General features: G+C 41.2%; 2 protein-coding genes across 4 annotated transcripts in view; both read left to right on the forward strand.

The window, feature by feature from the left end:
• The first annotated feature begins 4404 nt into the window (after nt 1-4404).
• The window catches only part of GLB1 (galactosidase beta 1), a 40989-nt gene continuing 21354 nt past the window's right edge, over nt 4405-24039 (forward strand). The window contains exons 1-7 of one of the 2 annotated variants that reach the window (XM_088165296.1): nt 4405-4523; nt 14366-14535; nt 19958-20108; nt 20409-20469; nt 21279-21373; nt 22566-22746; nt 23939-23997. In XM_088165296.1, the coding sequence (XP_088021422.1) occupies nt 14504-14535; nt 19958-20108; nt 20409-20469; nt 21279-21373; nt 22566-22746; nt 23939-23997 (579 nt within the window). In that variant the 5' untranslated portion in view covers nt 4405-4523; nt 14366-14503. Of the gene's footprint in view, nt 4524-4631; nt 4756-14365; nt 14536-19957; nt 20109-20408; nt 20470-21278; nt 21374-22565; nt 22747-23938; nt 23998-24039 lie in introns of those variants that run through there. The other variant, XM_014878419.2, reaches the window with a different exon arrangement.
• Nucleotides 4505-11851, forward strand: TMPPE (transmembrane protein with metallophosphoesterase domain). Of its 2 annotated transcripts, none has more exons than XM_088165316.1 (2): nt 4505-4523; nt 7408-11851. In XM_088165316.1, the coding sequence occupies exon 2, from the start codon at nt 7497-7499 to the stop codon at nt 8808-8810; it is 1314 nt and encodes a 437-aa protein (XP_088021442.1). In that variant the 5' UTR covers nt 4505-4523; nt 7408-7496; the 3' UTR covers nt 8811-11851. The 2 variants fall into 2 exon arrangements, with proteins under 2 accessions (XP_088021442.1, XP_014733908.1); XM_014878422.2 differs by lacking the exon at nt 4505-4523 and adding an exon at nt 4620-4755.

The following is a 24039-nucleotide window of genomic DNA, read 5'->3' on the forward strand; positions in this document are numbered from 1 at the left end:
CCTGGATGTGGCATATGGGAGTCACAGTCTGCATGTCATGTTTGCTCTTTACACCACAATTAACCTTTTTGTAGGCTGAGGTGAGTGTGTGCTCGTGGGGCCTCAGCCTGATTAGACCTGTCACAGACTGTTTACTCTGTGTTTTTCATGTTTCACGTGGCTCAAATACAGGTGGCAATCTTTTCGTTCTTTTATTTTCTTTTTTTTTTTTTTTTCTGGTAAGCTCTTTCAATACCAAAAGGACAATGTCTCATACCATTGATTTTCTGCTCATGTGTATCATCTAGCACAGGGCAAATCAGAAGCAGCTCCTAGGCTGTGTCCTGCTGCAAAACACTTTCACTGGGGAGGAAAAATAGTCTTGAACAAGAACTGGGTACCTTTGGGCAGCTTCCAGTGCTTTTTTGGGAGGCTGGGACAGGAATGAAGAGTCGGGTCTAGTCCTGCGTGCTCCACGTTGACCCACAGTCACAACTTCCCACTGCTGCCTGCCAAGGCTGTCAGCAGGCAGGAGCCAAGATCACAGGGTCTCCCTCATGCCCTGCAACACCAAGTGCTTTGCAAACAACAGCAAAATGGAGCAAAACAAAAGTATGCCACCCTCAAGAGGAAAGGCCAGGCTATTCCTGCTGCAGAAAGTGGGGAGACCCAGGGCAGGACGGCAGGCAGTCCCATAATGTCTCTACTGGTGGCACATCTTTATGTGACAACCATCCAGAAGAGTGTGGCAGGGAAGACTTTGAAAAGGAAGGCAGTGAGAAGTGGTTAATAAAACTATTAACTTGCAAATCTTATGTCTTCTTTCCAGTAAGCTGGCATGCAAATAATGCTGATTTAAGTTCCTCTCTCTGCAGGAAGTCTGAGCACCACGGGGTCTGGCTTTAATGATGGTGCTCAGCTGTGACCATTGCTCGTTGGACTCACACTTCAAGGAAATTTCCAAATTGCAGTTTGGGCTCAGTTCCAGTTATGGAGAAAACAGTGATTCTGGCTAGGTTTTGGGTTGGGCTCTGCGGTTACTTGGCACCATGCTCATGTCAGGCACAGAGCATCTCCTTCCAAGTGGAAAGAGCCCAGGATATTCCACACTGAACAGCAAAATCTCCCATAAGGTGTCTGCTTATCTCTAATAAGTGGTTGTCATCTTGAAACTCTTCATGAAACAGGCATAGGTCTGTATGATGATACCACTGTACAGGACTTGGCCTCTTCCACCTCCTGGGCCATCCTGTAGATAAACAGAAGAGAGGGAGTAGATCTCAGCCAAACCCCAGGGCACCTGCTAAGGAAAGCACATCTGAAAGCACAGGCATAGTCTCTGGGATTAGGGAAGAGTTACTCTGAGTTTGCAAATGGCTGCCTGACAGTGGATCCACAGTAATTATCTTTAATTCAAGCTAGTTTGGCCCTAGGTATAATGCAAGCTGATTCATCACTGGGAGAGCTACATTAACTGCAGTAGGGTAAAGGCATGCCCATGAGAAAAGCCTCTGATGCAAAGGATCTTCACATCCTTTGGTCTCTCCTTCATGAATCTGAGCCCACATGTTCAGGATTTAAGTGACTTTAATCCGACTTAGTTTAATTGTCCCTGGAAGCAAAGTAATAAGTTTAATTTAACCCACCACTTTACAGACCCAGTCCCACTGTACTAAAAGCCCACAGGGTAGATAAACCTGCAGACCAGAACAAGGGCAGCTGCTCATCCTGTTCATTACTTTCCTGCCACATGACATTTGTTAAGTGAGTGCTGCTGACAACAGCAGCTTTTTTCCACCAAGAATGGGAACCGAAGCAGACCAGTGTGCATATTAGTCCTCTTATCAAATTTCTGCCAAACTGGTTACTGATTTGTATCCTCACTCAATGGCATCCACAGTGAAATCCTTTCAAGCAAAACCAGAAACAAGGCAGTCAGTTCTTGCAATACCAGCATGCACTGTGAGATAACTTGTGATTTCCCTTCAGCTCTTATTGATGCAAAACTAAGCATCTCCGTTTTCCTTACAAATATATAGCTTTCATGTTAATCAAGAGCATTTGCAAGTGAAACACTGGTTTTTGTTTTAACTGAGAAAATTAAAACCACCAGCATTTCTTCTATGTCTTCTTTTTAACTTCGGGTGCTTAAGCATAATTTGGGGATGATTTTTAAAGCTCTTCATTTATTGCAGGTACTATAGGCAGAGAAGTACTTAGCTTAATGTGTTGATCAGATGCTGGAAAGATTTTGCAGAAACAGAACAAAACTTAGGGTTATATCCTCTGCAGAGCTTGACCAAGAAGTTTCCTTTTTTCACATGAAAACTGAGCAGTGTTTGCAGTAAATCTATCTTTTAACAAGCCTATTTTCCTTTCCTTAGGTAAAAGGAGGACATTAAGCTGGCTTCATTCCAAGCAGGTTGTTTGAGAGGTTCAAGAACTCCTCAGATGGTCTGTTTAGGGGAAAGGCTGTGGCTGCAATTCACTGTCCTCTATGAGGAGGATATTTGCAGTCAGTGAGATCAGTGCCTCTGATTGCAATTCCAGACAAGTTACTTGCTTATGTAGATTACACACAGCGGTCTCTGGGGATTTCCATAATGAGCAAACAAAAGGGTCTTCTTGTTCCAGCATGAGAACACAGCCATTAAATTTTTCCTTCTCTTCAGAAAGGTGGAGAGTTAAAGTAAAAAAAACAGCTTGAAAATTCTCTGAAAGGCCCTGGCAATTAGAATACCCATCACAAAAATGTATCAGACCAGGCCTGCACAGGTAAGCTCCTAACAACAACTGAAATAACAGTTTTGGCTGTAAGGATAGGTTACAAACGCAGAGCTTGAAGGAAAAAAATATTATTTACATTACCCTAAGTGTAGCAACACTTTTCCTCCACAAAAATAGGACAGGTTTAAAGTCTAGGTACTGAAGATACACAGTTATCCAGTTTCTACCACAAAATATATATATACGTATTTCTGTGAACCCAGTTCCTGTTTGCTAGAAAGGGATGTTTTAGCAATTCCTGTGCAGAGCCATGTCACCAGCAACTCCTTTTACAGAGCACTTGGCAAAGAGGGACAGACAAACCAGACCCCAAAGGCTGGTATTAAATGTTCTCATTCCTGTCAGGTCTTCATATTCCTGTGCTGTGTATTCTTAATTAAACTGGGAGTTGCCTGTGCCTGCTTGCCTAGTTTGGAGTTCCCATTTTAGAGTAAACATTGTTTTCGCTGCATCTTTTCTCAAGGGATATAAAAACTTTACAGATCTCAGGTGCAATTCGTATTTTAGGAGAACCACAGGCTTTGTTACTCACGCTGCAGACTGGTTCATACTGTGACTTTTAACTCCTGAGTTATCCCAGCAGAAGTGTGCAGGGCAAAGGGATAAAACGAGGCTCGCCAGAGATGAGCAAAGGAATAGCACACCAAAGACTGAGAAACTGCACACCAGTGAAATCCTTAGTTGGCTACATGAGGCACTGATTACAAAGAACTGCATTTGAAGTGCTTCTACACATAGCATGAGGAACAAGCAAGAGGAGCTTAGAAGCCTTGGCTCAGCCCCAGAGACGTACAGTCAGTAGCATAAGTGAGCCTCCAGGTAAGGATTAAAGGACAAACAAATAAAGCGGGTGTGATTGTGGGAGTCTACTAAAGGCCACCCAGCCAGGATGACAACACCAACAAATTAATCTTTAAGCAACTAAGAAGTACCTGTAAATCAATGTAGCTGATAAAACAAGTCCATAAGATTCCTGAAATACCTATACCGCTTGGTACAGGTACTATGAGAACTGTTTGGGAAAGGTGCCCTCCTATTTGTTGCTTGTTAACAGAGAGGGACTTGTGGGCAAAGTGATGATTTGTGACTTCAGTGATGATTTGTGACTTCCTTTGCCAGAGCAACCATGAAGCAATCAAGTTTAAAATCTCTGCTGACAGGAGGAAAAGTGCCAGCCAAACTTCAACTCCGGATATGAAGTGAGCAAAATTCAGGGCGCTCTGGGAACTAGCTAATGAGGTCCCCTGGGAAAATGCCTCTTTCTGCCCAGCCAAGGCGGCAGAGGCAGATGTTCTCTCATTCCTCTGGGAAGCTGCGGCAAGTCCTTGGCCTTAGGCCGGCTGGAGTGTGTGTGGTGCTGCAGAAGATGGTCTGACCATGGAGGTAAAGGCCAGAATCAGCTTTCTGTCCTGGCATCTTTTGTGTGGGAGCAATCTTTGGAGATGTGTTCAGCACTGGGGGTTATCTCTTGACTTCAGTGTAGGGCTCTCGAAGGAGGGTAGTGCTTTAACATGGGAAGGAGAGCGCCCAGGCCCAGTGCTTTATGTAAGGGCTGCCCAGGGGAGATAAAAGTCAGCAAGACCTTTCCGTCTTAGAAGCTCCTGTGTGGGAGAAATCCTTGGATATATTCAGTTTCGGAGGTTTTACCCAAAAGTCTCTTGTGAGTTCCTGACACTGCACGGCAGTGCTCTAACTCGGGAAGCAGCCTACCAAGCTGCCAAGCCTCAGGCGCACACGATGGGCGACGCAGGGGAGAGGTGAGGGAAGAGTAGGCCGGGCTCGCAGGGGTGGAGCGCCGCTGCCGTGGTGCCGGTGGGGAGGGAGAGGGAGGAGGAGAGGGAGGAGGAGGAGGAGGAGGAGGGATGCCCGTCCTGCGCCGGCCGTTTCCCGGCGGAGCCGTCAGCTGACGCCGCCGTTTCCTGGCTGCCGCCCGCCATGCTGCGGCTCCTGCTCCCGCTGGCTGCCCTGGCCGCGCTCCTGCGGGCGGCGGTGAGTGCCCGCCTCGCCTCCCCCGGGGACACCCGGGGCAGCGGGGGGCGGCTCTGAGGGGCGCGGGGGGCCGCCGTGGCCGAGGGAGGGCCGGCAGGGGCCTCCTCCCGCCGCTGGAGGAAGGCGCTTCGCCTCGGTCCTTTTTTAAACCATCATCATGGGCGGCCCACAGGGCGCGAGTGCCGGGCTTGTGGCTGCTCCGAGATCCCGGAGCCGGGGCGGGGGGGGTCCGTGCCCTTCTCCCGGGCAGGCTGGCTCGCTGGAGCTGAGGAAGGGCTGCCGGAGCCGCCCTCCGGGGGTGACGGCCGCTGTGGCCGCCCGGCCGGAGCGGGACTGCCGGCGCCGGGGCTCCCTGCGCGCCCAGGAATCGTGGAGGCCTCGCTGGGCGGCCCGGGGCCGTGGGGGAACCGGTACCGACACTGCTGGTAGATCCCGAGGGAAAACCTGCTCATCCTGTGGCGTGTGAGAGGAGGGAAAGGGGTTTTTCCTGTTCTTCATAGCTTCTGCTGTAGCCGCCTTGCTGCGGGGGACACAATACCACAGGCTAAGGACGAATCCTCAAGCTCCGCAGTTCTCGTGGTTTAATGCCTGAAGTTTGAGGCAGTGTCACTATTACCTTGGTAGATGCTGTAGCTGGATGAGGCACAGGTGGTTAAAGATGTATGAAAAGCAGAACAGCATCACGTGAGACCTTCTGGAAGGGAAGACTGGGACGCACAGTTAGTGTGGTCTCTGAGTCTGAGGTTGTGGTTGAGCCTTCCAAAATTTTGAATGTGGCAGGCAAGAGGAATGGAGAACAAATATAATCTTCAATCCTGGTAATATTAGCATTTTGGGGGGGATTTAATAGGTTAGTTTCAAACAGATAAAGTACTGTAAAAATGCATAGTTTTGAGAATTTGCTGCTATGGGAGGTTGTAGAACCAAACAGTACTTAACAGATTTAAAAGAAAGAAAAAGGATTTGTCAAATTTAAATATATCCAGTTCATAAACAACATCCAGAAATGACTGTGCAAGGATTTGCCTTCTAACATCCCTAGTGTAGCAGCTTTGTTAGCTGAAGGAGTATGAGGGAGCAGACCACAGACTGTGGCCAGGGTCCTGTCGTTTCTTTAAACAGCATTTCTTACTGCTGTTGTCCAGATTATTGCATGGTGCCTAGAGGACCTGTGGACTTGAATTAGTAGGGCGTTTCTTATCTTACCTTACACTCTTATCTTTCTAGCTTTGTGTGTTTTCTGTAGAGATACATGTGTAAATAGCACTGCTTCTTAAGAGTAGCTTAGTAACAACTGAGAGGGCTTGAGGAGCTGAGGCTGGCAGGCACGATTTCCCTTATCAATGAGGGAAGGGGTCTTTTTAAAGCTTGATCTAGCCCTCAAAGTATATTAGGGTCCTGTCATCACAGATATGCTAATGTTCTTTTAAATTAGCTTGAGAAGGCATATGCAGCAGGTAAGCAACCTGGCAAACTGGAGTTCGCAGGCTTCTGGGCTCAGGCTCACTACAGTGCTGCTTTTGTGCCCTAGTTCTGAGATATTTTTGGCTGTAATGATTGCTTACTTTCTCTATCTAAGTGTGGATTGAGAGACAGGAAACGTTTTGAAAATAAGTATGCTGTTATGGGACTATTATGTCAGACATGGTCTCTATTTTATGTTATGAAAGATTATGCAAACGTTTTTTCATCTATGATTAAAATAAAACAATAGGTTTCTTCTAAATAGAAATGTGCAACCTGAGCATTAATAGAAACACCGTGACTGAGCAAAATACAGAGCAAACCAAGGAATTCTGCTGCCATTCAAACATAACTGATGCTTGCTTGTTTGTTTTCAGTCTCTGAGCAGACATGCAATAGATTCTGTGCTCCTCTCTAAAGGAGCAGGGTGTGGTACTTTAATCCCTTTTCAACTTGGTTGTATCCTGTTAGACCAGGATATACTAGAATGGGTGTTGAGTCTTGAAAAACTCTACATGTAGTGGAAGTGAGCTGGAAGTGAGTAGCAAAACACAGCATAAGTTTCACTGATCCCGGTGATTTTCAGGGCTTTGGAGAAATCTGATTCACAACGGCAGGCAAGGATATCTGCTGATCATCTGCAGTTTCTGGGATCACAGTTGCATCTGTTCCAGTGGGGATTTCACTGCTGCTGTAGCATGTGTTAGTAGAACCTCTTGCATTTGGTAAGAATGGTGTAGGGTGATGCCTGCTTTTCAGATGGAGCCAACTGCTTGGCAAGAAGAACAGAAATCATGTATTAATATCAGAAGCAACTTAGTCCTAGAACGTGTATGGGATTTATAAATGCTGTAATGGTGCGCTAGGACTCATTGCATCCCTGTTGTGATGTATTGCCATCTACTGCTAGGAAATCTTGATGAGAAAAAAGCATTTAAAAGAAAAGGGGGTGTGGGGGAGAAATGATTGAGGGAGGCAAACCGGGAGCTTGGAAGGGGACTTCCAGCATCCAGTCTTTTCTGTTGTCCAACTTACTCCACTTTAGGACATCTCCTTTGTGTCTTTATGACAGTGATTCTGCATGACCCAGCATCTTGTGTATGTAGAGTAGCAGTCCTTTATTGCAGTCTGGGAAAAAGGGAATGTGTGTAATATTTTAAAGCGGCTCATACTGGTTCCTGGTTGCAGGCTTTGTTGACCCAAGGCATCCCTTCATAACCACATTATTGACTGCTGGAGACTTCTGCAGAACAGAAGGGAACAGTCAGGAAGCAAAGATGATCTCCTTCAAGCAACTGCCCATTGAAGCAAAGGCTGCAGTGGCTGCAGGAGTGGTTTTCTTCTCCATGATGCTATCACGGAGTTACCTGGCGGAAAAACTCGATTTCAGGACGCGACGCTGGCTTCTAAGGCTGCAAATGGCACTATTTGCTAATACACTCATGTTGATGGGGTCTCTCCATGTTTGGAGAAGTACAGTCACCACGTTCACCAGGTCTTCAGCTGCCAGTTCCTGTTTCATGCTGTGGAAAATGGCTGTGTTCATGTTTCTCGCTTTGGCTCATTCAAGCTTCTTTACATTGCTATTTCTTGTTGCAGAAGAGCCCTATTTCTTTTCTTTAGCTGCCTACACTTGCTTGGGGGCTTATATTATTCTAATCTTTTTCCTCTTCACTCTAGGCTCTGTAGAGCAGGCATACAAGTTCTTGGCTGGGAGAGGCTCTAAGGCAGGCAATGGCAACAAGAACAGAACAGCACTGAAACCAGTTCTGGCAGTCTTGCTGACTGTTGTGCTGACTGTTGTTGGGCTGTTAAATGCTTCCCAGCCTCCTACTGTGAATTCGGTGGAGATTCCAGTTCACAAGCTGCCCTCAACAATGAATAACCTGAAAGTGGTGTTGCTTTCAGATATCCATCTGGGGCCTACAGTTGGGAAGACCAAGCTTGCCATGATAGTGAGAATGGTTAAGGCTTTAAAACCAGATATCACTGTGATTGTTGGGGACCTATCTGATGCTGAGGCAAAGATCATACGACCTGCTGTTGAGCCTCTTGGAGAACTTGATTCCCCTTTGGGGACTTACTTTGTCACAGGAAACCATGAGTACTACACTTCAGATGTTAGCAACTGGTTTGAGCTGTTAAAATCGTTTAACATTCAGCCATTGCATAACGAGAATGTGAAGATTGTTTCACCAAAGAGCACTTCCGACTGGTTCTGCCTGGCTGGTGTGGATGATATTGAAGCAGATGTGTTGCGCTATTCAGGACATGGCATGGATTTGAAAAAAGCTCTCAGAGGTTGTAGCAGTGATCATGCAATAGTGCTCTTAGCTCATCAGCCAATTGCTGCAAAGTGGGCCCTTCAGGAGAGACCAGACATAAATTTAATTCTCTCTGGCCATACTCATGGAGGGCAGATTTTCCCTCTAAATGCTGGAGCTTATCTTCTGAATCCATTCTTTGTTGGCTTGTACCAAGTTGGGCAGAATACCTTTGTCTACGTCAGCCCAGGGACAATGTACTATGGAATACCTATGAGGCTGGGCAGCAGAGCTGAAATAACAGAGATTATTCTACGTTCTCCTTGAGGAATTTTTCATTTGACAGACTTCTAATTTTTTTTTTTTTTGGCCAGCATTGGCTCTTCTACTATGAAAGCGAATCTTTTTTCAGGAAAGCCAGAGAAGATATGTTGGGCTTCTTAAGTTGGAGGAGAAAACACTAACTGTATCTTGGGCCTATGAACAGAACTGGGACATATTAAATTACTGAAGAAATTGGATCTTTGAGTTTATTATCGTTGAGGTTCTGCATTTAAAGATAACACTGATGTCATGGCTATAATGTGTGTCCTGTGCATGTTTAGTAATACCTGTGGCCTGCAGCTACTTCGTGTTCTACTCTTTGGTATCCATCAGGCCATATCAAATCTCAAGCAGGTGAAGTTCTAAGCTTGTGCAGTGAAGTCACTTATGAATGTTTTGCAGAAGAGCCTGCAGGAGTGTGCACTGAGCATGTAAAGTCTAGGAGGCTTATGCTAGAGTTGTTACAGGAAAGGAATGTTTTAGGGATTTTTTTAAGTTGAGGCTGGATATCTTTATTCTGCTAGCTGTCTGCAGCATGCACCAGGGCTTCCAGTCTGTACTTCTTTCTAGTGCTGTAAGTAGCCAGGCATCAGTTCTGAAATTCAGTTTTGTCCAGTTAAAAAGTTGGTGAGACTGACACCAAAAGTTGAAAGTAGCTGTCTTTCTCAGGCATTTTCCCCAGAATAGCTGGGCGTCCAGTAATTGCTTACTGAAAATAGCTCTAATAAAAGCAAATGAGGAAAATTCGAAAATTAACTTCTGTTGCTGTCTGAGCATATAGTACCTCTTTATATAAAGCACTGATTCCAAAGCTGAAGTACTCAGTGTCTTTTTTCTTCATTCTGTATTTTTTTCTTTCTGCCTAGTTTCTTTTTCATTATTTTTCTTTTGTAAGAGTAAGTAGGTGCTATTTGAAAACAATGCAAATTAGTTAATGCTTGAAATTTGTTAAAGGCTTTAATACTTAAGTAAATTATGGCCTCTTTTAATGAGACTAAACTCTACAGCAGGTGACTTTCCCTAAGAGCATTTGCATGTCAGTGCCCTGGCTGCCTGATGAGCATATAGCAGAGTAACTGCTACAGGACAATGAGGGATGGAGGATTTCTTCCCATCTTTCAAAGAAGGGCTTATTATAAATTAACATAATTATGGGAAATTTGAGGTATCGGAGAATAATTGATACAAACATTCTTGTTTCTATATCTTTGTAAGAAAGCCAGGATGTAAAATAATGTGTGACTTTTGTCCAGGCTGATGAAACACTGCTTCTTGTACATCTTCTCCCTCCTCCTCTCCCACTCATTGTTGCTGCATGAAACATCACAAACAGTTGGAGCCTGGGAATCTTACCTGTGTAGTCTGCAGCTGTATCCACAGGGTTTCCCTTGCTCTGCCTTTCTGGCCACCAGTGCCTGTGTTCCTCTCAGGCAGACCCACAGCATGAGGCAAAAGAGAGCAGTTCTTATCCAGGAGACTGAGGATGGAAGACCAGAGCTGTGGTGTTCAGTCTTTTCCTACCTTCCTGTGTGATCCTGAACCAACCATAAACACTTGGTTTCTTTCTTCACCTGTTCTCATATTGAAAGAGATACGTAGGGGTGTGTTGGAAAAATGCTGTAGTCATTGTAAAGTTGAAGGTTTTTCTAAGTTAAATTTTGAGGTTTGACTTCATCCACTCCAGACGTCTCTCAGCCAGAGTTTCTAATTCCTGTGCTGGTTTTGTATCCTGCTCCTCTGTACAAACATCTTACATTTTTACTCAGGAATAATGAGAAATACTGTAAATGTGTCAAAAAGGTTAGTGGTATTGTTGGAGGAGTCAGTCCTCTTTCAGTCTGGAAACCGAATACCTTACCAGCCATGCTTTCTGCTTGCCAAATTATTTAATTTCTGTTTCCCACCACTTAAAATTTTGTAAACTTTTTTTATGATTGTGTGATAATATCTGCTTAAGTATCCTGAATGTATTCAACACTGTCCACTGTCCATGTGGGATCCATCTGAGGCTTTTTGCAGTCAGTGACATAGTGTCAGATGGTCTTACGAGGAAGGAATTTTGATAGCATGTAACCCTCTGGTTACTTGTCAGCATGCCTTCAGTTAAGAGCTGTGTTCTGGGTTTAGTGGTGCAGAGTATTCTTGTCTGGCCAGTAGTCCAGGAGGATTTTTACACTTGTTGCACTGAATGTTCTTACCATGTTAAGAAGGCTAATTGTTAAGCCAGTTTCCTCAACATGAGGCATTTGTGGGACTATTTTTAGACCGTGTCAGTTGTTAATATTGTTTACTTTTTTTCCCTGCCCTTTTTATTTATTTCTTCATTACTTTGTATGTGCCTCTCTTAGAAGATAATTATGTATCCTTTCAGAAGCAGATATGCAGCCTTTTAGGAGTGGTCATATTGTCATTTCATAAATTTATTGAGTTTTCCTGATGTAATTTAGTTCTTGCCCATTTTTTTTGTATCTCTCCCTCTGAAAGGTTGTTTGCTTGGTGATTACTTATTACTTAAAATGTTTTCTTTCTGTGCCAAAAGACTTCATAGCCTTTTTTTATTTTGCTTTTTAATTATGAATGGAAAGTATCCTAGATCAACTTTCTGTTTTATAAAAGGAATGAATCGTTTCTGTAATCTTAATTAGCAATCTCTGACCTTCAAGGTTCTTTTTACACTTTTTTCAGTTTTATTTGAACATGCACAATGCAGACCTGTGTTCAGTATTTCAGATGAAGAAAAATTGCTGTGCTGCTTAATTTGTATTTTTTTTTTTGTAAATTTTATGTGTGTGTGTGTTATATATTTAATCTGGAGAACTTAACTAAATTAATATATACTTCATCCTATAAAAGGCCAGTTCATTGGGGGCGGAGGAGGAGTTAATTAATGTCAGAATTAATAGCAGAATATAATAGTATCATTACTTTGTGAAAATTATACTTATTATATAATTACTATTGAATGGATTGGAAAATATGTAAATTGTGGTATAACAAATGCTTTAAATGTTGAGATTTAATAAAACTTTATTCTTATAATCAAACATGAGGCCTCTAATGACCTTTTATTTTGTACCAGTATGCATTGTAGTGTTTGTGCTGAATAGTTTTAACACACTCATTTTATTTACCAACAAAAAACTACCAAAATAAACCTGACTAGTTTTGGAAACTCTTACACCTCTGCTGCTAAATGAGGCATGGTGGAAAGTGGGAAAGGCAAGGCTACTACTGCATTTTCCTAAAGCCTACTAGGAGAGGAAGGTGCAGACATCAGGGGTGAGGATGTGATGCAGAGAAAAGGACCACTGAGAGGGCAGAGAAAGGTTACTAAGAGAATTTTTTGGAAGGAACGGAAGAAAATGAGTGATTTGTGGTTCTCAATTTTGATACTTAAGATTTGAGGTTGAGAAAGAGGTGTTCTGTGATTGGTCTAAGAGAGGCTAACAATCGTCAGTGATGGAGGATTTGTACCCATATTTGTTTGTTTTCTAAATAAGAAAAAAGCCCTCTGTTTTGTAAATTTGGAAAATGAGAGATTTTTGCCACTGTTAAACAGTTCTGTGTGTTGAAGATGGGGAAGAAAAATCTTATGTTGAGAGAGATGCACATTGTAAAATGTTGAAATAGCAGTAAGGTTGCAAAAATAAACTCTTACTTGATTTAAGCAAGGACAAATTCTTTAGTTCTTCTTTTTTCCATGAGAGTATGCTCTGAAGATGTAACAACATGGTACCATTGCCTGTAAGGGTCTGAATTTTCAGCTAGGCACTGATACGGTTTAGTATGAAAGAACTGACACTCCAAACAGTGCTGTTAGTTTGTGTTGCTTACCAAATGAAGAGACCCACTACCCCATCTTCTAGGGAGACAAACTGGGAACAAATTCCCTGAATATTCAGAGCAGTGACTATATGGTATTGGCAGAGCCACATATAAATTCATGAGGACAACTCTCTTGTTTTTGTTGCAAGCCCTGGATCATCCAGGTCACAATGAAGTAATACTGAGGAATTGATCATGAAAGAAGTCTGTTTACAATGAATGATGAGTGAGGTGAATTCGAAGTGTTCTGGTAGCTTCGTCCCTCTCCTCACCCACGTAGTAACACTGTCAGGAAGTATATGATTTGGGAAGATGATTTACAGCTATGGTCACAGCTTTAAAAACCTGACTTCTAAATGGTGGCTGGTTCAATGATAACTACTTTCATAATTAATACCTCCTTTTAACTGTTTTAAGATAGCCATGGCTCTCTGCCAGAAGTGTCTGTCGCTGAGGATGTGTAAACAGTTTTTTCAACATTCATCATCTCAAAGTTCCCTGCCATGAATAGAACAAGTGTCTTCCATAGGCCTCTTGATGTGGTTAGTCTGAATGAGGGGGCTAAAATCGTCTTGCAGAGAGACACTACAGCAATTTATTTTGCCTCTCCTTATTTCCAGGGATAATAGGGCTTTTAATGTGTAAGGTGCTTCTATCCATAGTGATGCTTTTTTTTTGGTTTCTTCTTTGAAGAATGTGAAACATCTGCTTGGTTTCTCTAAGGGTGAATAGTTTCCTTCATGGGTACACACAGAACAATTCCATCCTAGTGCAGCATGCCCAGCCATCAAGATGCAGGTTATAAATGAAAGATCAGGAAAAAGTTACATGCATTTAAATTGAAGTGGAAGTAAGCAGCTGTACATACCCGTGCATCCTCTGCAGCAATAGTTTGCTTGAGGTCTAACAGCCTGGAGTTACTACACCCTCATAATTTCTTATGGAGAATCCCAACGTTTGAGTTACAGTTCCAGAGCAGTTGGTTTTTATTTCCAAACTCTGTGTGGTCCTGATTTTGCAGAGGACATGTCCATACCTTTTTTGGGTCAAGATTTATTTATCTTAATAAAGTTAAGTAATCTTAAGAATGGGTTATTGTTTGTGGAAACAGAGCATTAAGAGCCTCTGCTGTGCAGCACTTGGCAGCCTCTTGCTTTTCCTTTTCCCTGTCAGCTCCTTGCTGTATCCTCTCACATCTGTTATTGCACATCCACCACACAATTTCACTTGTTCACTATTGGCAGAATGCTTTGAATTGAATCTAGGACATTTTCCACAACGTTTTCTAAGTTTTCTATGAAATAATGCCTTTGTTGCAGATGGAACATGCTGTTGTCTTCCTCCTTGAAGTCTGTAGTCTTGAAATTATTGTAAAGTGTTATCTCAGTTGCTCTGTTTAATGACGATCTACAGATAGGCATATTGACTTAGCAATTTGGTCCTCCAGTTTTCAGAAAAGAGTGTGTTTTCTTTGAACTATATCTGCTAGTTTCCATGTTCTTTTATCCTGTGACACATTACACTGATTCCCTTTTGCTGATTTGTTGTGCTAAGACTCAGGTGGGCTAGGGCTATAGATAGCTACAGAAAAATCATTCACCATCTCTTATTTTAGAACCATTGTATCTTCTATTGGAGACAACCCACAAATGTATAGCCTGTTCTCTTTGTTTTTTATTAAGGCATAAAAAAATTACACTGTGTCTTTTTTTTGTTGTTGTTTTTGTGTACAGAATGTACCTGGGAGAAGTTTTGGGATTGATTATGATTCCAACTGCTTTGTTAAGGATGGGAAACCTTTCCGTTACATCTCCGGTAGCATTCACTACTCGCGGGTGCCCTCGTATTACTGGAAAGACCGCCTGTTGAAGATGAAGATGGCAGGGCTTGATGCCATTCAAACGTGAGTAGCTGTTGACTTTCCAAGTAATTTGTTATTCTGAGAGCTGTATGGGAAGTCATTAAGGGGAATGCTGCCATTGTTGTTTGTTTATTATTTTTCCAGTAATAGGTGAGGAAGCTCTGGAGAAGTGAAAGGTGGTACAGGATGACCTTTAATCACATAAATGAGGGTAGCTGGGCAGGTTGTAAGCAGCAGTCTGTTTTCCTTATGATAGGCTACACTTCTTGCTTCACAACCCAAGGTGCAAATATGACCTGAAATAAATTGTTGGACTGTGAACTTTGGCAACTGTGGAACAATTGTACACACTCTGCCTCTGCCAGGGACATTGTACTGTCTGGCCAAAAGGCAGACTAGGTGAGAGGAGACGATAACCTGTTAATACAGACTGGGTTGGTATCCACCCGAAGCCTTGAAAATGTTGGTGAAGACTGCAGTAACATTTAAAAGCTATTTCAAGCTATTTCACCAGGAGCATTTAAATTTAGATAAATGGATGGGGAACTAGGCCTTCTTCTTTAAAAAAAAATGCTTAAACAGCTTTCAGTTTTGTGTGTGTGTGTGTGTGTGTGTACAAAACCCTTAGTCCATTTTTCTTGTCTTTTCTAGCTGGTTGTGTACTTAATTCAACAGATGAGACACAGATTAAAAAAAAAAATCAACTTACTCTTATTTTTGCTATAGCTTTCTTGACATGGAGAGTGGCAGAGATGTGTAAAGCACAGTCTTTTCAGACACTGGTTGCAATTCTCAAATAGGTTTGTTTTCTTAACTCATTGCAAGGTTTAGAGCTTCTCTTTGAAACCACCTGCTTTTGTGCTATAAAAAGTGCAGGTTCTGACAGTGCAGAGCCTTTAGGCTCAGTGGGAGTGTTGTACCACCTCTCCTTTCTCACACCTGAAATCTGTATTGTTGTTGGACCTGCAGGTTGCATGGTTGCTTTGTAAACTTGGGGATGAGACAGAGTTGGTATGTGAAGAACAGACAGCAGGGAAAGAAAAAAAAGTTGAATTTTTCCAAATTTAGGGTTCTCTATTTTTTTGCATACTTTAAGACTCTTTCTCGTGTTGGGATGATGCAGTCACTCTCCGGTGAGTGTTTTTTATGGCTGTTTTTGTTGTTTTCTATTAAAGAATCAAGTTCTGTCTTTGCTTACATTAATAAGAGCAATGGAATTAAGTAATGCACTTGCTCTGGTCCAGATTGCTGAATTTTTGCAAGTAACTACCTTTTGCTGAAATAAAAGTAATTTAAAGTGGACCTGAAAATTATACCTTTTCGTGTCTGGCTTGAAGGTCAGCCTGAGTCCAGACAGTGGCTCTGTGACTCCTGTGATCCATAGTATCTCACACTTCCCTTATGTCTCTTGATTAATTTTCCTCCTCCTCCCAACACCCATGTGTTTTCAGTGCCCTTTGTTAATTTCCATTTTTTTCAAACAGTCCCTTTTTTTTTTTAATTGCCTTTTAATTTCTCTGCTGCATCTGACATTTTGAGATAGGAATTTTTTTTTCCATTCCCCTCGTGACCATTGCTCAATGGCAAAATTGCTGCAGGGCCAGTTTGGGTTTTTTCTTGTTGCTTTCTCCCTCTTCATTTGTTTTTTCCTTCTTTCTTTTCTGCTTTTTTCCCTTGTTGAAATCTCTTACTCTGCTTTACTGTTTTGCATTAGTGTCTTTCTGCTGTGCAGGAAGGAGTGAAGATTTATTTTGCTGGTGCCAATTGATCTCTGCTGGCCTTGGGAGAGCTGAGCTGTGTCTGTTTTGGCACTGAAGGTGCTGTGCAGCTGGCAAGTGGTTATGGCACCTGTGGTTTTAGGTGTTATTGCTGGATCACATCATAACAGCTTCATTAGTCTCCTTTTGTTTTTCTAAGACCAGACTGAGATTCCTTGACTTTCTCTCCCATTATTGCTCACCTCTGGAAGTTTTCTACTATGGTGAAAGATAAATCTAAAAGTGTACTTTAAAAACAGAAAGTGCTCCTGTGCCTTGCATTTTCTACAAGAATCAAATCCATGCATCTTTCCATTTGAGACTAATCACTCTCTGTCCTGATGCTAAAAACCCCGTTTGCTTTTTTTTTTTTTTTTAAGTTTGCCAATAATCAAGTCTTACTTCTCTTGATTATTTGAGATAAAAGCTATAAATATTCATATTACCCCAAAGAAGTCATCTGTGATTTTGTGTGATTTTGGTAAAAAATGAAAATTGGTCTATGTGATTGGGTTTTTGTTTTCTCTTCTTCTGCTTACTCTTTCCTGGATCAGTAATACTACTAGCAAGAGACAGAGATACAAATTGTATGAAGTCATTCTGGAATGAATGGGCAGCAGCACTGCCAGACTTTCTGGCAGAATGTGGTAGTTGGACTCCCAATCTTGAGGCCTCCTCTGAAGACTGTGATTTTGCTGCTTGGGATATTTTTCCATAAGATGGAATGGTCTTGCTATAATTTGAAATATGGGAGCCTTTCATGTTCTTACCAAGGCATTCCCAGTGAGGTTTACCACTTCAAGGGAAACAAGATGCTTATATTATGGGATTAAGCTTGTAAATGCCTTGTGGAAAAAGCCAACCACACTTGTTCTCCTTCTTGTTCTCTGCAGCCTTTTTTCCAAAAGGCTCTCTATACCTAGATGCATATTCAGCTCATGACTGAGGCAGCAGCTCCTCCTGGACTCTGGAATAGGTGATGTCAGTACATGAATATAACTGTCTGCACGTGGTAACATCTTAAGCAATAAGAGAACATGAGAAAATAGAGGATAGTAAGCTTGGTCTTATATTAAAGCCTAAGAGATCAAGGCCTACCCCTTTTAAAGAGCAGGATTAAATTGAATGTTGTGGTTGGTGTGACATCCCAGAAGGTGGTGGAGGAAGCTGCTGAGGAGCTCACTGCCCACCTCAGCAAAGCTGTCTGGTCACACAGGTAACTGTCCTTGTTTTCAGTTTCGGAACTGCATCTGCCAACTGGAAATGGGTGCTGCCTGACAAAGGTATCTGGAAAGCACGGAAAGTTTGGGGTTTCTTTTGCACGGAGCAGATAAACAACTACCCACTAGATGGGGCTGAAGATATAGACAGAATTTACTGATCAGTGGAAATGCTTCCTGGAAGAATATGCAGTACCTTTATAGGCTCATAGAAAATTAAAGAATGTTGAGCATTTTCTTTGTTTTACTCTATTTACTTTGTATTTACTCTATTATACTAATGAGCAGAAAGCTGTAAACCTGTACAAAGTCCTTCTATGAAGGAGCTGCTGTTTAGAACATGGAATATTTAAAATTTAAACACAAATTACTGTTTCTAAAAAATCATATATGAGTAATTTAACTAGCATGCTCATTTATGAAAGTAGTACAGTTTATTTAATTTTATACTATTAAAAAAATCCCACCCTGCTATTACAGAGAGAATTACCTTGTACATTAAGAAAGTTAAAGTGTGATTTTTTGCCTGTTGATGATCTTTGAAATAGGAGAGGAAAGTTGTGACTTCTAAAGAAGGGACGGTTATAGCATGAAGCTCAGAAATTGTGTGGAAATGGAAAGTATACCCAAATACAGAAAAAGTACTATATTTCGAGTTTGAAAAGGGATGAGAGTTTTCTTTATAAATTCATTTTTCTGTAACTAAAGCAGTACAGAATTAAGAACTGACTGCAAATTTTGACGATGATATGTAACAATATACTCATTAAAGGTAACAACAATTTCAAAGTAAAATGATTTCATTTGAGACCATCACTAGCTGTAGAAAGTATATTGGATGATTAAAATGTCTTAGTAACAACTTTTAGCCCAGTGTTTAAAATAAATTTTTATCATGATTCATTCTGTAAAACAGCATTTTCAAGTAAGTTTTTTTCTTATTCTTCTTCCCTTTTTCTCCACTAGAATCTGCTTTTTTTCCAGTGTTGTGGTCAGGTATGTGATATAAATGAAAACTATTTCTGGGAGAATTTTTTTATCTTCTTCCATCTTGAGCATAAGGGAGCTGGAGAAACCCTTTCATCCTCACCTCAGAAAGTATTGAGTGTGTTTAAACCATAAGACTTGTTTCTGAACAAATTCATAAAACTCTTAAATGAGTACATTACTTTGACTCCATCCTGGCACACAAATTTTAAGCTTCATCTCTTCAAAGAGAGGCTTAAAATCTTGGCATTTGAGAGGCTATAATCACAAAGGTTGAAAGATTATAATTTTGGTATTTGATGTTCATGTGTATATCTGTCTGTATATGGCCATTTTATTAGTGTGCTCATGAGAGGTTTCCTGTTTTTCTTCCTTATTGAAAGCATTGGTTTAGGGACATTCTTTCCCTCTTGGTTAGTTTTTTACAAAATTAAATGTGGAACATACTAACAAACGCAGGCAGTAAGAAAAGTGTTGCCTGAGAGGATTTTTGCTTGACTAGGCAGAGTTTTGTGAATTTCAGGAATTTTAGAAGAGTGAGTCTTTGCATTCCCTTGAATCCTTGCTCAGGTTGTACTCATCCCTAATTTTAGTCTGTGTGTGCTAGACTGCTGCTTAGTACCATGACAAAACATTTACAGTCGTCAAGCAGGGATCATCAGCTACAACACTACTCAGGGTATTTGGTGGATTACTGTTTCTTTGTTGTCTTGCAACCAAGTGTATTTTTTTTTATTTCTGTGAGATATTTTGTGTTGAGGTTGTGGTCTCCTAAGTCCTGGAGGTAGGAGAGAGATATTCTTTCAAATGGTGATCTGCCTGTTTGGTGTCTTTATTACTCAGTTGAAATTAAGCTTTTCTTTGTCCAAGCTCTTGGGCACCTTAACATCTCTCAGCTTAATTGTTCTTTCAGTGGTGGTTTTCCAGAACTTGCATTGTTCCTGGTCAATGAAAACTTTCAGGACTTAGATGCAGTATTATTTGAGGCTTAGGTGTTTTTCAAGTTCTTTGGAATGGCAGCAGCATAGAATCTGTCAGCCTGGTTGGTGCTCCTTGTGCAAGGTGGGTGATCCATTCATGAAGGGTCATGTGCTGTTTTGGGCAAGCTCATTCCTGGCCTCCTCCTTCACGAGTGGTTTAGCACATTCATCTCCTTATCAGCCTCCCACCACTATGCAGCTGCCAGCTGCCTTGCCAGCTTCAAAACTGTTTATTTAATTTTGAAACAGACATCATGGTTTCAAAATGGCACTACCAGAACCTGTTCTTGCTCTGACAGGGACTCCCGCAGACATAACTCGAATTTCAGTATTAATTTAAATGCCTTCTGCCATATGAAATATCTGACAGAAGAAAGGCCGTACAGGTACTCCTGTCTTTTACTGATCTGAAGGATCAGCAGCATTACTGATCTCTGGGGTATGTAGTGCAAATAGTTGTGTCTCAGAATTCTGGTTTAGTCTCAGTTTCATAATGGAAGGCGATTTTCTCTCTTAATAGGTATGTCCCATGGAACTACCACGAACCCCACATGGGAACCTATGACTTTTTTGGTGGCAAAGATCTAGAGTATTTCCTGCAGCTTGCCAATGACACTGGATTGCTTGTTATCCTGAGAGCTGGACCTTACATCTGTGCAGAATGGGACATGGTATACAACCTTTTTGTAACAGCTCACTTCTAGGGTAAATCTAGTGCAAATATTTCTTAAAGTAGACTGACTTACTTAGTGTATCCTTGGACAAGAGTCTTGGTTTAGTGTGTTAAAATCCATGCATCCTAAGTGACTTCTTACAATACAAACTTACTCTGTATTTGTTTTTTTTCGTTAGGAATTACTACTTTCTTGTAGAAAATCAGTTGTCCTGTGTCAGTATATTTCTTGATAAAAGGCTAAATTCTTCTTAGGTTTCCTAAAAATGTTACTGAATGTTTCTCTTTCTTTTCCCAGGGAGGTCTTCCTGCATGGCTGTTGGAAAAGAAATCTATTGTTCTCAGGTCTTCTGATTCAGGTAGAGGCATCAAAGAAGGCCATTAAAAATGCACTGTAGCAGCAAGGCAACTTTCTGTTTGAGGCCATTACTAGACAATTCATATTTCAGCTCAAATTTTCTTGTGAGTAAAATGTTCAGTACTTTTAGTTAGAAGTGTGCGTTCAAAAAGTGTGCAGAACAAACAGAGTATGGGAGAAGGTTTCCGAGGTATTGTCAAGTTGGTGCCAAGAGGGGAATCATTGTCACCATTGAGAAAAAGACAGGTAGCTTCAGCTTTGAGGTTTCTGGGTTTGCCACAGCTACTCGTAATGGGGATCCTTCTTGGCTGGTCAGTGTGCAGTCCAGAATGAGTTTCAAGATTCTCATGTGCTCCAGGTAATGGACCAGACATGGAAGAATAAGATGAGACAGGAGACTAAAGTGTTTATTGGAGTGCATGTAGGGGATGAATATATAGTTATCATATCCAACCTAAGTTCTGCTGATTGTGGTTAAATTATCTCTTTCAAAAAATAGTATCTATATCAACAGTTGAATTTGTCTTCCTGATGGTATGTATTAGGACAACCTGTGAGGCATTATGAAGTCCCTTTGATAATTTTCCAAGTTTGTCAGTATTTAAATGTTTTATTTTTTAGTAAACTGTTCTGGAAGCATTTATGAACAAGTAGAAGAGTACATTTGTTCAAGTATAAGAGCAATCTGTTCATTAAATGCTGTTTGTAATTTACATAATTAGAACACTACATAAAGACGACCCATATGTAATTTAAACAAAAGTAGAAAAAGGCCGAAAAGTTGAAATATTTTTACTTTGTGTATCACAGATTACCTGGAAGCGGTAGAGAGATGGATGGGTGTCCTTTTGCCAAAGATGAGGCCTTACCTCTATCAAAATGGAGGTCCAATCATTATGGTGCAGGTAACTTTGTGAAAATCAGATGAACCCAAGCAGCATGAATGCTTTTACATCTCTTGTAGATACTCCATGGGTCTTGGGTGGTGGTGTCACAGGTATTTCTTAAGTTTCAGGTAGCTGCAAGATTCTGATGAATACCTTATCCTAAAGAACAGAATCCACTGTTTCTAGAACTCAGAGAACATTCATCTGCTCTGTCAAAGTTGTTTCCCACAGCTGTATAAAGCAATAGAGGGAACTTGTGCAGCTTTTTAGATCCGAGGTTTGTGGCAATTCTCACATGCAGCCAAAATACATTACAGTTACCTGAAACAGTCTGACAGGAAAAAAGGAGAATAAGAATACCCTTAGATAGAAGCAAAAGCAGTGTGGAGTAAGCCTAATTTGGCACCTAACTTAAGTTGTAAATGTTTCAGGACACAATTTTGTATGTTCATGGTGGATAGCTTCTGTCCTAAACTCCTTCTAGATATGTGGGAGTGATTATCCTATATTTGTAGTATTTGATCATAATAAAGCTTTATTTCGATTTCTTCAAACTCCCTGACTGGCACAGGATGAGATAAGAAACCTTTCCTGTAATGTATTTCGTCTGTTGAGCAGAAGCACTGGGCAAAATTATTCTTTGGCAGAAGTAAGATGCTTATAACAGGATTTTCAGAAATAACCTTCAGGATTGGAACCTATTGGATCTGGAGCTGAAAAGTTCATCTACTTGGAAAAGGAACAAGATGTGTTCCTCCCAGTAGTAGCAGAGTTGTCCTCCCTTAAGTCATTTTGAGTCCATTGTAGGGCTTTGTGGTTCATGTGAGCCCTTTGTAGATTTCTCTGTTCTGAAAGTCCATTTTTGATCATTTCACAACCTGTTCTGTGGTTTTATTGGTCTGCTCACGAGGTGACTTATAGATCTCAAATTTTAATAGAGACTGTATTATGATCACTGTAGCTAAGTAGATACTTTGAGGGGGTGGAATTTTGCAGGAAAATGGCTTAGCTCTGCACAGTGATGGTTCCCTTGTAAAATACAAGTGAGAGGAATGAGTCTTGTCTTTTCCTTGTCCTCACATCTGGAGTTAAAATAACGTTTTCAACATTGCTGTCAAAGGAAGAAGAGGGTTTGATTTGTGCTTTCTGTTTTGTTATCAGATGTAGACTGAATTGGCTATGGCTTTGCTGACTTGCTTTTGCTCTGCAGGTAGAGAACGAGTATGGGAGTTACTTCGCTTGCGACTACAACTACCTGCGCTTCCTTCTGAAGCTCTTTCGCATGCATCTTGGGGATGAGGTGGTGCTCTTCACAACTGATGGTGCAAGCCAGTTTCACTTGAAATGTGGGGCTCTCCAGGGTCTTTATGCAACAGTGGACTTTGCTCCAGGTTGGAGACTGCTGTTTCATTCCAGAAATTCTGAATTCTGTGTGTTTCTAGCAGGACAAAGTGACTTGGCTGCTTGCCAGACCTGCCTGCTTTGTTTAAATGGGGTAACAGGCATTTATGTGTATTTGACGAACTCTTAAACATACAAGAATCACCCATAAGCACCCAGCTAGAAAGTCGTAATCACTTCCTTGCTTCTTGAAATCATGGATAACCAATTTACACTGCTCATAGCACATATCTCCTAAAAATTAGCAATAATAGTTGGCATTGGTTCCTTGTATTTTTTAATATTCTTTTTTAGTGTTGGGGTTTTTTTATGTCTTCTTCTGTCCTGGGATCCAGCCATCCAAATGCATTTTTTTAAGCCAGAGATTATTAGAAAAAAAAAATTACTGTTGAAGATCGTAGTTAGAAATGTGCACACTACTACAATTTGCTGTGATATGTGCCTGAAGAATAGCTAAGCATCAGTAATGTTATCCGAGAGTACTCTTTTGATAGGAGAATTAAGGATTTAAATGTTTTTATATTGCATGGACTTGACAAAATAGGCTTAAGGCACACGAAACAAACAAACAAACTCCAGGACAGATTTTTATTTTTTTTTTTTTATTGTGTGGCCTCTTCTTTACGTTATTCTCTACAGCCAAAAACATGTGCTTAGCAGGGATCTGTTTTCTTGCAAGTTGAATGAAATTGTGAATGTCTTCATGTGTATCCTTTATGCAATGGTGAGCCACTCACCAGAGTGGTTATTTCCAGCTACTGTGGCTTGAGCCACTAGGAGCTATCAAAAGTGAAATACCTCTTTAGAGATTGCCTGGTTTCTGTTCTTCCCCGTAGCCTTGGTAACGTAACCTCAGACTTGAACTTTCCAATGATCAATAGCAATTTTGACACATCTGAGACTTCTTTGTGCCAGGATGTCATTTCTGAGAAAAGCTGGGTTTTCAAAAGATCAATCTCAAAAGCAAAGACATGTACACAAGCATGCATATGTGTATGTATATATTTAAAATAAGTTTTGCAAATTAAACATCAGAATCAAAAGTACTGCTTCCTGTGTTTGCTGGAGTAACTTTCATGATTTTTGCTAGGCTGGAAGAGAGATAAGACATCAATTCAGTAAAATGACGGACCCAGAAAGGCATGGATATAGCAACTCAATTTTATTTTTTTCTGTTTGTAGGTGGTAACGTCACAGCAGCATTCTTAGCTCAAAGGAGTAGTGAACCTAAAGGCCCTTTGGTATGTCTTTTCATTTAAACTTTTTGTATCATTTCTAATCTT

This window comes from Sturnus vulgaris, chromosome 1, assembly GCF_052056855.1.
Source record: "Sturnus vulgaris isolate bStuVul1 chromosome 1, bStuVul1.hap1, whole genome shotgun sequence".
NCBI classification, from domain to species: Eukaryota; Metazoa; Chordata; class Aves; order Passeriformes; family Sturnidae; genus Sturnus; species Sturnus vulgaris.